Source organism: Nicotiana tomentosiformis, chromosome 10 (assembly GCF_000390325.3).
Source record: "Nicotiana tomentosiformis chromosome 10, ASM39032v3, whole genome shotgun sequence".
NCBI classification, from domain to species: Eukaryota; Viridiplantae; Streptophyta; class Magnoliopsida; order Solanales; family Solanaceae; genus Nicotiana; species Nicotiana tomentosiformis.
In genome coordinates, this window is record NC_090821.1 from 31896833 (window position 1) to 31912215 (window position 15383).

The following is a 15383-nucleotide window of genomic DNA, read 5'->3' on the forward strand; positions in this document are numbered from 1 at the left end:
GCAGAATGCGTTGTGCACCTGGTTGCACTTTGCCATTTATAGAAACTTGTACCCTTCCTATATAGCTTTTCTTTCACAGATATCTGGAATGGAGATACCGAGAAATGCGCAGGATGCTTTGAACGTTCACAAGTGGAAGGAGGCAATTCTAGAGGAGATGAACGCTCTTGAGAGAAATAAAACATGAAAAATAGTGGAACTGCCACGTGAAAGAAAACAGTGGCCTGCCAATGGGTGTTCACCATCAAATTTAAATTAGATGGGTCCCTGGAGAGGTAAATTAAATTACCTCACAGTGACTAGCCCTAACATTTCCTTTCCTGTGAATGTGGTGAGTCAGTTTATGGATTCTCCCGGTGATAGTCATTAGGATGCAGTTGTCCGCATTCTTCGATATATAAAATCAGCTCCAGACAAAGTATTATTGTTTGAAGATCGAGTCCATGAGCAAATTGTTGGATACTGACTGGGCAGGATCACCTTTTGATAGACGTTTTACGTCTGGATATTGTGTTTTAGTAGGAGGTAATTTGGTATCTTGGAAGAGTAAGAAACAGAATGTGATTGCTCGGTCTAGTGTAGAAACAGAATATCGAGCAATGGCTCTGGCAACCTGTGAGCTAGTTTGGATCAAACATTTGCTCAAGGAGTTGAAATTTGGTGAGGACAGCAAGATGGAACTTGTATGTGATAATCAAGTTGCCCTTCATATTGCATCAAATGCGGTGTTCCATGAGAGAACTAAACACATTAAGATTGACTGTCACATCGTTAGAGAAAAGATACTCTCAGGAGATATCGCTACAAAATTTGTGAAGTCGAATGATCAGCTTGCAGATATTTTCACCAAGTCGCTCACTAGTCCTCGTATTAGTTACATATGTAACAAACTCGGGACATATGATTTATATGCACCAGCTTGAGGTTAGATAGTTATGTAAATAACCCTAGTCCTACATAGAATAGGAGTAGAATATGCATTATGTATATAAATAGGGCTATTGTAAAACACTTAATAGAATATCAATAATAGATTTTTCTCTCATGCATTCTCACAAATTTTTCAATTGAGCCATTAGCTTTGTGCTTCACAGTGAAAATCCATTTGCAGCCAACCAACTTCTTGTCTGGTGGTGAAGTGACAAGTTTTCAAGTTTCATTTTATGACAAGGTCTTCATTTCCTCAATCATAGCTTGCTTCCATTTAGGATCTGCAAAAGCTTCCCCCCAATTCTGGGGAATAGACACAGAAGAAATAAACAAGGCAAAGGCTCTATAAAAAGGAGACAAAGAATTATAGAAGACAAATTAGATAAAGGATGTTTGATATTACAAGATCTAACTCCATTTTGGTGAGCAATTGGCAAATCTAATTTATTAGGAAATGTAAATAGCTCACCGATAGAAGAAGGTTCAGCTTCGGCAGATTGCATGATGACTTCTTCTGCTCTATTTCTCCTTGAGTAAGTTTTCAAATCAAGTCTATCCAAACGCCCAATAGTCTCCCCCTGTATTCTGTATTCTGTCTTCAATTTTACTTTCCTTTGTGGAGAATCATCTCTTCCCTTTTATAGCTCTCCCCCTAAAGAGGTGATGATGTAATACTGAAATAGGCTCAGATTCTCAAAAGGTAACATCCATGCTGATAAGATTCTCCTAGAGGGAGAAAATAGCACTTGTACCCTTTTCTGTATTGGAGAATACCCAATAAAGATACAATTAAAAGCTCTAGGATCAAATTTCCTGGAGTTCCTAGCGTGAATAAAGCACACACACCCAAATACCTTCGGAGGAACAGTATAATCATCCTTACCCTTTAGTGCTTCTAGAGGAGTTTGAAAATTGAGGGTTTCTAGTGGCATTCTATTAATGAGATAGGCAGCTACTAAAATGGCATCCCCCAGAAAGGTTTTGGTAGATTCATGGTAAACATAAGAGATCTTGCCACTTCTAACAAATGCCTATTTTTCCTTTTTGCAACCCCATTTTGTGCACTAGTATAAGGACAACTAATTTGATGGATTATCCATAAGACACCAAATAAGCACCAAAATTTTTGTCCATGTATTTTGTACCATTGTCAGTTAGCTAGATTTTTATCTTAGTCTCAAACTAAGCATAAATCATTTTATGAAATGACGGAAAGCAGGAGAAAACATCAGTTGTGGCCTTTAACAAATACACTCAGGTCATTCTAGTAACAATCAATAAAAGTAACAAACCATCTACTATCAGATAAAGAAACTGTTTGAGTAGGACCTCATACATCAGAATGAATAGTCGAAAAGGAGTTGTATTTATTATTACTAAAAGGATAAGAATTTCTAGTATGCTTGGCAAATTCACAAGCATCACAAACAAAGATTCAAACTCGGTTCTGGAAAACAAACTAGGATATAACTTCTTTAAAGCAAAAAATGATGGGTGCCCCAACCGTCTATGTCACTGTATTATTTCATGATTGGCATCCTTATTTCCTCCAAAAAAAAACGCCTAACCAGAGTGTCCAGTTCCATCAATCCAATATAAGTCATCATGCAATCTACCACTGCTTATCCTCTTCCTTGTTTGAAGATCTTGAAAAACACAATGACCAGGAAAGAACTCGACACTACAGTTTAGTCTTTTGGTGATGGCGCTAACAGATAACATGTTAACAGGAAACTCAGGTACATAGAGAACGGACGATAATGTAATATCATGTGTACAAACAACAGAACATGTTCTAGAGACAGGAGTTAGGGAGCCATTGGAGGAGCCGGTCATGTGTCTAGTCACACCAGAATCAATAATCTAAGAATTAAGGTGAGCATTAAAGGAAATACCTGCATGTAATTGGAAGTGGCAACATTAAAAGAATCAAGTTTGTTCAGGAGACGGCGAAGATGCTGAACTTCATTCGAAGAAAAAGCTTCTCCAGTAGCAGTTTCCCCGAATGTCTCAATATTTTCTGTAATATTAGCTTGAACCCTTGATAGACCTACATGTTTTCCTCCACGGCCTCTAGTCGGTCTACAGTTTCCGACATGTCTCCTTTGTATGCCTTGGCTTTCCCCAGTAATCACAATGCATGTGATTTTATCATAAGTTAACGCCTTTGGTTGTTCATGAGACACAGCTAACCCGGACTTCTCCATTGATGTTGAATAAAGCATTACCCCTCGTCGGCTTCTTCCTGTTGAACATAATAGTATGCATCCTCAAGAGAAGGAAAAGGAACTTTACCGAGAACTTGAGAACTTGAACCCTGATCTGATTATATTCTTGGATCAAACTGATCAGAAAATCATAGACCCTTTCCTTTTCAACCAATCGTTGAAAAAGAACTGCATCATCAGTACACTTTGCTTGGAGATCCTATAGTAGCCAATTTCTTGCCATGGCCCGCTTAACTCGAAAAAAATAATCAGTGATAGTCAACTCACCTTGCTTAGTCGCATGAATATTTTTTCAAATTTCAAAAATATGGGCATCATTCCCTTGCAAGAATAAGTGTGCTTGGATGAACTCAAGATTTATTCAGCAGCGTTAAGCAACAAATATTGTTTAGAAATTCGAGGGTGCATAGTATTCAAAAGCCAAGTCATAACAAGAGCCTTATTGACTATAAATAGTCTCAGTCACAACAGGTTGTTTCTTTTCTCTAGTAATACAACCAATCATTTTCCTGGATTTAATAAACAACAAACAAGCCCTTGACCAAGCAAGATACGAACCAGCACCATCCAATTTTACCACATTAATTTGTGAAATACCATGTGAAACAAAATTAATGTCTACAGATGTATTGTTATCTAATATTTTTGAGTCCCCCATATTTTTGAACAATCTGAAACACACACAAAATCCTAGAATATGAATGCTAAAAGAACCTGGTGGCCCGAAAAACAACCTTCGAAATTTGAAAAAAAGGCTGCTTGACCTAACTAGTTACGCCGGACTTGACTTCTAGTGTTCGAAAAATCTGAGACTGGTCTGGGTAGGTACGGATGAAGGTGGCGAGCCCCAAAGAAGAAAAAACTAGTTGACAAAAAATTCCGGAGGGCTCACGCGCCAGCACGTGACGTTAGTGGGCAGCTTCTTCTGGTGGCGCGTGGAGGCGCATGGGAGATTTCAATGTGGAGACACTTGTTGAAACTGGCAGGTTAATAATATACAAGATGATGTACTTTCAAGGTTTTGCACCTCTCAAGCACAAAGAAGAGCGAAAAACAAAAGCACCCCGCTAAAGTTTTTCACAAAACTAGCGAAAGCGTTCTTCAAACTTACGTTAGAAGAATGTAAGATGAAAAGAAAAATCATCCACACATTCCTCAGTCCCACAAGATTGCAAGAAGTGTTGAATAAGCGAAGAAGAGGAAACAAAAGAGTCAATCACGTTTTTGAAGCTAGTGCTCAAAAAAACTAATCACCAATCATTATTTTCAGCATATTGAGCCCTTTAAATAGGCCTTACAATGAGTAAAATTGATAGGGTTAAGGAAAACTAATCCTAATTAAACTAGAATAAGAATAAGGCTAAGAAAACCTATCCTAACTAAAATAGGAAAAAGATTTCTAGTGAGAATGGGATACCAACTAGCAATCTCAGTTTGACTAGAACTACAAATATCTACTAAAACAAGAATTAAATTACTAGGAAGCAAGAAATACAAAATTCTAATCTTTAAGGAAAAGAAATCCTAATCTTGTATGGATTCTTGGACTTCTTGAATTTCTTGGATTTTTAGCTTTCTTGATCTTGCATCATTCCCTGGTTGAAAAAGACTCGTCCTCGAGTCTAACAACTTCCATAGATGGCGCAAGATTTGCTATAATAAAGAATAGGTACCCAATGCTCACCGGGTTTCAAATTACATCTTGCTAGCTTATAATTGAGCTTCTTCACGTTGTAAGAAAACTTAGGATGTGGTCGAACTAAATCCCACTTTCTAAGTTTTAATTTTCTACCAAGCCTTCTCCATTTAATCTTTCTATGTTGACTCTCGAACTTCAACTTACAATATGAAGTTATTGATGTCAAAACTACATGAAACGTAGTCAACTCCATGTTTAGCTTTGAATTAAGCATAGAGATCAACGCTCTTCTTGAGACTGCATCAATTGCTATGCGTGTACACCAACAATCACTTTGATGGTGGCCATATATATTTATGAGGTGAAGATATCTTGTTTCTCCAATATACTTCAAACTCTCCATTATCCACTCCTTTTTAGGTAATCCTTCCCCTTGTTCATGAACATTTTTATGGACTTTAGGATTAACGCAATATGCTGACTTGTTTGGAATGATAAAGTCAACAATGAAGTCAACATTGTATTAAGCATCTCTTAAAGGCGGAAAGTCAGTGACACACGTTGCTGGATACTCCAATGGATCATCATAAAACTTTAGTGGTAAATCTTCAACTTGTGGATCCAATGCATGTTCCTTGTCTCTTTGATATTGGTCTTCATCAGTTTTGTCCTCTTCACTCCCTCGATTATCTGAATATTTATCATATTGGGCATGGTGCATTGGTACGCTTATGTCTTGGTCAACTTCAACCTCTTCAACTTACTAAATATATCTTGCTCGATGCGGTTGAATTGGTGGATACCGAAGTGGTAGATGTGGCAGTAGCACTGGCATGTTATGTGGTGATTGAAGCACGAAACCCTCAACCAATTCAGTCATAAGCCTTATTGATTACGTCAAGCTTTTTAGCTGCAATTTAATTTCTTCATTGTCTCGTTCAAGGACTGTTCTTAATTTCTGAATTTTTAATTGAAGATCCATTGAAGAGGGTCACGAATTTGCTATTTTCTTATATTGTGACACGATGAATAAGATAGCAAGTCAAGAATTCGAACCTAGAATCTGCGCTCCGATACTAAATTGATGTACTTTCAAGGTTTTGCACCTCTCAAGCACAAAGAAGAGCGAAAAACAAAAGCACCCCGCTAAAGTTTTTCACAAAACTAGCAAAAGTTTCTTCAATCTCACATTAGAAGAATGTAAGATGAAAAGAAACTTCACCCACACGTTCTTCAATCCCACAAGATTGCAAAAAGCGTAGAATAAGGGAAGAAGAGGAAACAAAAGAGTCCATCACGTTTTTTAAGCTAGTGCTCAAAAAAACTAATCACCAATCATTATTTTTAGCATATTGAGCCCTTTAAATAGGCCTTACAATGAATAAAATTGATAAGGTTAAGGAAAACTAATCCTAATTAAACTAGAATAAGAATAAGGCTAAGAAAGCCTATCCTAACTAAAATAGGAAAAAGAATTCTAGTAAGAATGGGATACCAACTAACAATCTCAGTTTGACTAGAACTACAAATATAATCCTACTAAAACAAGAATTAAATTACTAAGAAACAAGAAATACAAAATTTTAATCATTAAGGAAAAGAAATCCTAATCTTGTATGGATTCTTGGACTTCTTGAATTTCTTGGACTATTAGCTTTCTTGATTTTGCATCACAAGAGGACTCACTATATAGAAGTTTTTAATTGCAAAAATTAGTAAAGTGTCTTAAATCTTAGGATTCTTAATTATGCTTATTCAATAAGAATATTTACATAATATTCATAATTTTCTTCTTGACTAACAAAACATTAAAGGACGTTGCACACATAGACAGCTCTTAAACGTGTACGGTTTTTTCATTTAGGAACCTAAACCAAGCCCATGACGTATTGAGCACCCAATCTCTACTCAAAATGTGCCTATCAGACATGAGGCGCTGAAACAATCAAAATGATAAAATGAACTACATGCAGGTGACATGGTGAAGAAGCCAATAAAATAAAAGAAATGTGTCATTTGATTCCAAATAAACCAAAAAAAGAACTTGACTCATGAAAAAATTTCTATTTTTGAAACCCTCTCCTCATCCATTTGACTTCTCCCAAAAGATAACCCCTCCTCATCTCTTTCCACCAATTAAACCAGACGCCAACATTCAAAAGCTAGCTGTCACATCTTGATAATAATGTAAAACAAAACAGAACTTCACAACAGCTCCTTAACATCTCATTCGCAGCTTCAGAATGACTATTATCAAAAACCTTGAGAAGTGCAACTTGTGAGAAAGCACGAGAGAAAATATATTATTGATATTGGATGATAAATACAATACAATATGTCCCTATTTATAGCTATACACTACAAGAAGATATTACTCCTCTTCCAATGTGGGACAAGACTACACTATACATATCTGTAAACTAACACAACTAAAGACAGTGTACTATATGAACAAGTAAAGAACCCAGGTATTGAAAAAGCTAAAAAGCTTCAAACCAATTGGCTTTCCCGTAATGTTGTGTCAACCACATAAAACCATTTCCCTACGTCGAATATAATGGTTTGGATATACCCAAAAAGGTTTTCAACAGCATAAAAGTGTCGCGACGCTGCGAGCTTATATATAAGACAAGAATAAGTAGGATAATCATGTTTGAACCCTATTTGCTGAAATCATGGAAGATGAGCTTCATTGGGATCTTGGACTTGTTTAAGATTGGCAAGGAGTGGTATGGCTTGTGAAGAAGGTTTCTAGTGGGCTTATAAGGTCTTCCAGGGCATTTTGAGGTGGGCTCGTGAGAACGATGAGAATGGAATAGTTGTGCAGGATTCTAAATTTTGAGTGTTGAGGGCGTTATTGTAGTTTTTTTATAAACAAAAAATATTGGGATGATCATATAATGAGAGAATGAACTGGGATAGAAAACTTAAAAGAAAATAGGCACCACAAGTCTAATAGGCACGTTTTGCACAGATGTCGGGTGCTCAAACATCATGGGCTTAGTTAGGTGTCTAGATAAAAAAATACTGACAGGAGATTGTCTATGCATCCAGCCATAAAAATATCTTAAATAATATTTTTGATGATTCTTTTCACTTTCAAGAGAAAACTGCAATAAATGCTTAATTTTTCTTTTTGCCTCCAGATAATGAGGTTAGCTAATTGCATGTCAGGGTAGTATATCAATTAATTTTATATCAATGCCTTGTGGATTCATCGGAGAATATTACATTATTGCCAATAACGATAAAGCATTCATTCTCGTCAGGAATAGAGGTCGTTAAGAGTTATTTGCTTGTAGTTCTCTTTTTTAAATCAAGATTGGGTTGATATTCAGTGTACTTATTAACAAATACTCTGTTTTGTTTAGTCTCTTTCTAATGATTTGAAAACAATAGACATCAAAATGTTCATCAAACCCAGAAAAGTTGTTTCAGGTAGATATTCAACCAAGCTATATGAAGGAAACAGAAAAAGGAAACCAAGAGATTTACTTTCAGGAGAGAGCGCATGAATGCAGTCAAGGACTTCTGATCTGACAAGGAGTTCACTGTTTTGAACCGAGAATGACCATATTGATCAGGAGTCCATCCAGCCTCCTCTATTATGATGTCAACAACAAATTCACATAAGAAATTTAAGATTCTTCGGAGCACAAAAATAACAGGGCCTAAGGCAGGTTATAGCAACACAGATCATGCTAATTGACAGCGGAGTTTAGAAATTCTACACTCCCACCAGAAAAGCTAAAAAAAGGAGGGACAGAGAGAAAGAACTTACTCAAGCCGGGGATATCTTCAACCTTGATGGCTTTTTTAGGAATGCCAGCTTCTTTCTAAATAAATTAGTCAAAGATTAGTCAACTTCAAAATCCACATTAGTTTCTTCACAAGATCAGCATAACATAATTGCAATAGCAGATCAATCCAATTACGAAGAAAACAATGTTTATATTTTCAATCGACAGGAATTCTAAAGTACCTCTCAAGTTAAAGAAGAGATCTTATGAGATAAAACAATCTTATGTCCAGAATAAATTCTCACAATTTCTCTTGACAAGTTAATCAGTCCAAAAGAAGCATTTTCCATTAAAACATATCATTTCACAAACCAAAAGTCATTTCTAGAATGAGATTTACATCTTGATGACCAACACTAGAAAATGACAGCAAAAATATTACGATTCAAGACATCATGCATGAAGGTCATTCTTCGGGTTAAATGATTAGGATTAGTCAGAATTAGCGAGAATAATTCTTTCCTGTAATTAGGTAGTCAGAATATTTTCTTTCCTGTTTTAACACTTGTACATTCACTATTTAAACTCAGTAGCTTGAGGGAACAATCAAGCAAAGCTTCTCTCAATTCTCTCCTATGTCTTGTTTGCTCACATGGTATCAAAGCAAATGCGAGAAATTTCTTCTTGTGCATATATCAGCGAAGTCCGTATAGAAAATTTTCATTTGTCGTGTACTGTTTTCTCAGCGACCTTGAATTTGCCTATATTTATTGGTTTCCACTCGTGCTGCACATGAACCAGCACTGTCACTAGGACCAGATCGCCGTGCAACACTGCCTAAAAGGTCACGCCACCACCAGACTGCTCATGCGATCTTACGTGCCACCAGACAGAATGATCTCTGGCGTCAAGCCCCACCATGCGCCAGCACGTGGGAAGTTTTCTGACCACCTCCATTTCAGATTTTTGTTTCTCAGCGTTCTCCTCTCTTTCCGACCTCACGCATCTGCAAGTTTACAAATTCTGACCAGCAGAATAAAGATTCCAGCGAAGTTCAAAATCTGCTGAAAGAAGACTTGTTTTTTGTGAAAATCTCTGTAAATCGATATGCTATTCCAAGGCTACCCATACCTGTTCCAGTCTAACATTAGTATAAGTTCATATTAGTGTTATCTAGTTAACTTTGTGTCCATATTTGTCTTCGTGCTTATTCTTTCGTGAGTTTCTCTTTTGTTTCATTGTATGTTTCTTTAATTCCTAGCTCGACAGTTTTGTTGGTCCTTATTTATTTGGCCATTAACTCAATTCCGAACCGATACTTGGAACATACTTGGTGATCTCTTACTTGTTGGTTCTTAACGAGATTAAAGGGAATCCCTTGAGTGGTAAAAGGCAAGAGTTGGAAAGATCATTTAAGCGTGCCTAAAAGCCAAGTGCACACAAGTGAAACATGAGTGAAACTTGAGTGCTAGGGATACACTTAGGGAGTGCACTGGAGAGGCCTATTTTTCCATTAACATCTTTTCTTTGTTTGTAGGTATGTCTCCGCGACTTCTTTTATATTTCTGTAAGAATTTATATCCCATGAGCAAGAAAATTTATACAAAGCTCATATTGCTAATTAAAGAAATAGAATAAATCAATACAATCAGTACAACTATCAAATAAAATCAAGCTACTAAATAAAATCAAATCTTCTTAAATCAACCTAGCTAGTCAACAAGAGTGAAGCGTTTCTCATCCTGGATGGCGACAGGCTATGATCAAAGAGATGTCTGCTCTACACGATGATGGTACTTGGGAGCTCAATCATATACCTTCGATTAAATCAATCATTGGTTGTTGGTGGGTTTATGCAGTCAAAATTAGTCCGTACGGTCAAATTCATCGGCTTAAGACCCCCTCCCCCTTCTAACCAAAGGTTACACTCAGATATTTAGGCTTGACCATTGGGATACCTTCTCTCCCGTGGCTAAAAACTAAAATATCATCTCTTTTCTATGTTAAGTTGTCTCATATTGGCTGAGGGGTGGTTGTTTGTATCCTTATATGGTTTTAGGCTAAGTTGCGGAGACTCTTCGATTTTGGTGCCGTCCCCGTCCCGATACGCAACGGTGACGGGGACGGGATACGTCCCGGATTCGGTCAACCGACTTATGACACTTTGACCGGAGTCCATCGACAAATTTGGGAGAAAAATTGAGATTTTGATTTCTCAAAATCAAAAATTAAACAGATTTAAGTTATGGAAAATGGCATACCTTCAATATTGTAGTATTTTTGTCTCATATTTGCTGCTTTGTGTGTCAGAGAAACCAAGAATTCAAGGGGTCATGTTCTGATTTTGGACTTCTTGTAGACATAGATGGAACTTTGCGTTGAATGACTTTCTTTTTCTCTTATGAGGGAAGAACGAAGGGACGTGAACGAAGCGTGAATGGCGATCTGTAAGAGCTTGAAAGAAGTAGGGGAATTTTGAGCATCTGTAAGAGCTTGAAAGAAGTTGGGGAATTTTGAGGAAGATGACCTAGAAGAGACGATCTGCAGCTCCTTCTTAAAGGACTCTTAATTGTAATAATATAATAAAATAACCCCTTTATTCTCCATTATATGCTACTTGTCCCCTTTCTTCTCCATACTTGTGACACGTAATTGAAAGGTTGCTATTTGCAAATGTTTCTTTCTCATACAATATAGGAATAATTTCTAAATTAATTATTAGCATGTTGATTTTTTGCTAAATAATTTATATATTTTAATCGTGCAAAATTAATTTATACGAAATTATTTACTAGTTGTACATAATTTATCGTAACTTAGTAGTATTGTATAATTTTCAAATATGTAATTTTTATTTCGAAAAACTAAAAGATTCTATGTCCAAATGTACAATCAAAATTAGGACGTTTGAATCTCGAAAAATAAAAAATATTATATAGGATAGAAGAAGTAATAGATATTGACATAATTTATAAGTTATATCGTCTAACTTTGATGTTGAAGTTTAAATTCTCAAATTAAATTAAACATGTGACCAACGTGTAACCACCAATTGAGGGAAATTGTGAATAACTAAATTGTAGAAAAAGCTAACTATTATATTAGCGATCCCGTTTTCTTAAATCGTTTCCTATCAGTACAAGTTCAGAATGATCGAAATACTTGAAATATAATTAAATAATAGTTAAAGTTATATAATTTTGGAAAAATCACATTATTTAACTAGACTTGTTGGGGATCCCGTCTTGTTATTACTTCTGAACTGTCGAAATACTTGAAATATAATTAATAATAGTTACAGTTATCGAAATATTTGAAATGTAATTGTATGTTTGGTAGGAACCCATCTTATAAGATCGTTTGATCATTCCTATCAGTACAAGTTCTGAACTATCGAAATACTTGAAATATAGTTAAATAATAGTTAAGGTTATATAGTTTTAGGAAAAATCACTAATTTAATCGATAACAAATCATATGCACTATTATATTAGGGATCCCATCTTATTAGATCGTTTGATCATTCCTATCAGTACAAGTTCTGAACTATCAAAATACTTGAAATATAGTTAAATAATAGTTAAGGTTATATAGTTTTTGGAAAAATCACTAATTTATTCGATAACAAATCATATACACGATTATATTAGGGATCCCATTTTATTAGATCGTTTGATCATTCCTATCAGTACAAGTTCTGAACTATCGAAATACTTGAAATATAGTTAAATAATAATTAAGGTTATATAGTTTTTGGAAAAATCACTAATTTATTCGATAACAAATCATATACACTATTATATTAGGGATCCCATCTTATTAGATCGTTTGATCATTCCTATCAGTACAAGTTCTGAACTATCGAAATACTTGAAATATAGTTAAATAATAGTTAAGGTTATTATTCGATAACAAATCATATACACGATTATATTAGGGATCCCATTTTATTAGATCGTTTGATCATTCCTATCAGTATAAGTTCTGAACTATCGAAATACTTGAAATATAGTTAAATAATAATTAAGGTTATATAGTTTTAAATATAATTTCAAATTAAAATAATAAAATAATTAATAATAGTTAATTATTATTAATAATAGTTAATACTAATTAATAGTAATAGTTAATTAACTAACAAAAATTTCAAATTAAAATAATAAAATAATGTTGGTACTTGGTACAAAGCTCATTTAATGCTAGCTTGTACTATGCTAGAAATATAACGTTAAAAAGGCAATTCTTGGCCAAAAAGTCCATCTGATGCTTTTGATTTGCCAATTAAAAGGTAAATTAGTTGTACTTTGTCAGCCAAGTCTTTTCCTCCACCGAAAGGTCTTTTCGTCCACCTTTCCTTCCAAATACCAAATATAGAGACAAATTACACAAATATACTAATTTCTCACTCTCTGCCTCGTTTTAGTTCTCTGTTCCACAGCAAGAAAAAAATCACAACACACAAAATCTTCCATCTTTCATCTGTCGAAACGGGAAAGAGGATATGGCATCATCTGGAAGTCAAAAGGGAAAGAGGGAAAGAGTCTTATGAGACCAACAAAAACCGTAGGCATAGATTTTGATGATAAACCACTATGGAATCAGGTTAAAGTTGTTTCAGCTGCTAATAGTGGTGGAAACAGAGCATGGATCTGTAACTATTGCAATAAAAGATTTACGGGATCATATAACAGAGTAAAAGCACATCTCTTGAAACTACCAAACCATGGAGTTCAAATGTGCCCAGAAATCAGTGGTGAAATATTAAGGGCTTTGAAGACGGAGCATGAACAAGCTGAAAGAAAAAAATCATCCATTCAAATTGATGCAAAAAAGAAAGCTGATTAGGTTTCTCTTCCGGAGGGGACTGATTTACTACAACAGAAAAAGAGAAAGGGTCCAGAGGGTGGAGCCGGTGTTTTGGAGAGCGAGAAGCGGAAAAAAGCAAGGAGGCCTCGCTTCACCGAAGCGAGAAGCGAGAAGCGAAACGCGTGCTTTTTTCATGTGAAGCGCAATTTAACACATAAATAAAAAAAATTTAATAGGCATAGATAAATGACCGAGAACTCAATAAAAATAACATATTAAGCAAATGTTTCAATTCTTAAATCAAGAAATAAATAATAGATACTAAAGCTAAAAATAAATAAGATTGAATTTACTACAATCAACAACCAAAAAAAAAAAAACAGAACAGTTAAACAGTGAACAGTGAACAGTGAACAGAGAATAACAGCAGAAATTTGGAAAAAACAGAGCACAAACATAAATTAGAAAACTTGGCTGAACAGAGAAATGAGTTCTAAAAAAAATAGAAAAGAAGAAGAGAACAGAGGAGAGGAGTCGAACCAGTGAACAGTGAAGAACAGAAAATAAAAAAAAAACAGAGCTCACAGAGAAAAACAGAGCATAAATTAGGGCAGAACAGAGCAATAAAAACTGAAAAAAATAGAAAGAAGAAGAGAAAAAGGAGTCGAACAGTGAACAAGCAGAGAAAATCAGAAGAGGAAAAGAAGAGAAGAAAGAACTGAAGAAGAAGAAGAGAAGAAAAGAAGAGAAGAAGAGAAGAAGAGAAACTTACTCGAATAGTGTAGTCGTCGCTTGCAGCAGAGAAGCAGATGTCTGGAAGTATTGTGCGTAAGTGTATTTGCAAGTTTTTTTTTAAAATACCCTAGCAGATGACTGGACCTCGCTTAAGCGAGCTTTTTTGCGCTTTTTTCATCGCCACGCTTCTCGCTTTTTAGGGTAAAGCGTGCGCTTATTCATGTGAGTCGCGCTTTAGGGCAGAAAAGTGCAGGTCAGTCGCCTCGCCTCGCTTCTGCGCTTTAAGCGAGAAGCGTGCGCTTTTAATAACACTGGGTGGAGCTATATCTTTCGGCATCTATGAAAGAAATACAGCCGATAAATTAGCAGCTCGAATGTTTTACGCATCAGGTTTATCGTTTAATCTTGCAAGATCTCCCTATTTCAAAAAATATTCATAGTTTCTAGATGAAAATTCTATTCCCGGTTATATTCCCCCATCTTATAATAGGTTGAGAACAACTCTTTTGGCTCAAGAAAAGACTAGCATTGCTAGAAAGTTGCAACCAATTAAAGATAGATGGAGAAAGAAAGGGTTGTCGATTTGTTCGGATGGATGGTCCGACATTAAGAGACGACCTTTAATAAATATAATGGCATCATCTAGTGGGGGCCCAATATTTTTAAATTCAATCCATTCTAGTGGGGTTGTAAAGGATGGAGAATATATTGCTAAATTGTTTATTGAAGCAATAGAAAATGTAGGTCCGGATAATGTTGTTCAAGTTATTACGGATAACGCAAGTAACATGAAATTAGCCGGTTCTACCGTAGAGCAAACATTTCCTCATATATTTTGGACTCCTTGTGTTGTTCATTGTTTAAATCTAGCATTGAAAAGCATGTGCCAACCTTCGGAAAGATCACCTCACTTTTCAAATTGCGAATGGATATTAAAGTTACTTGGTCAAGTACTGTTTGAAGAACTTTATTGTGAATCATGACATGGCACTTGCAATTTTTCAAAAGCATTCAAAGTTGTGCTTATTGAAAGTTGCCGAAACAAGATTTGCCTCACACATTATTATGACCACTCGTGTTCAAAAAGTGAAATCGTCATTAGAGAAAATGGTGATGGATGATGAATGGAAGCATTATAAGGGGGATAAGGGACTTGAAGCTAAAGCACGTGAAATGAAATCCTTTATAATGGATGATGAATGGTGGGATAACATTGATTATTTTTTGAAGTTTACGGAACCTATGGTAGATATGCTTAGAAGTGCCGATCTTGATAGTCCAAAATTGCATCTCATTTATGATATG

The 15383-nt window shown here is 35.5% G+C and overlaps 1 protein-coding gene across 5 annotated transcripts in view; it reads right to left on the bottom strand.

Moving 5' to 3' along the window:
• Nucleotides 1–15383, bottom strand: part of LOC104112773 (histone acetyltransferase GCN5) — a 47670-nt gene that overhangs the window by 8565 nt on the left and 23722 nt on the right. For 2 of the 5 annotated variants that reach the window (XM_033660424.2, XM_009622789.4), the window contains exons 9-10: nt 8579–8633; nt 8293–8399 (exon numbers count right to left, since the gene is read on the bottom strand). In XM_033660424.2, the coding sequence (XP_033516315.1) occupies nt 8293–8399; nt 8579–8633 (162 nt within the window). Of the gene's footprint in view, nt 1–2825; nt 3176–8292; nt 8400–8578; nt 8634–15383 lie in introns of those variants that run through there. The other 3 variants (XM_009622788.4, XM_033660423.2, XM_033660426.2) reach the window with 3 other exon arrangements.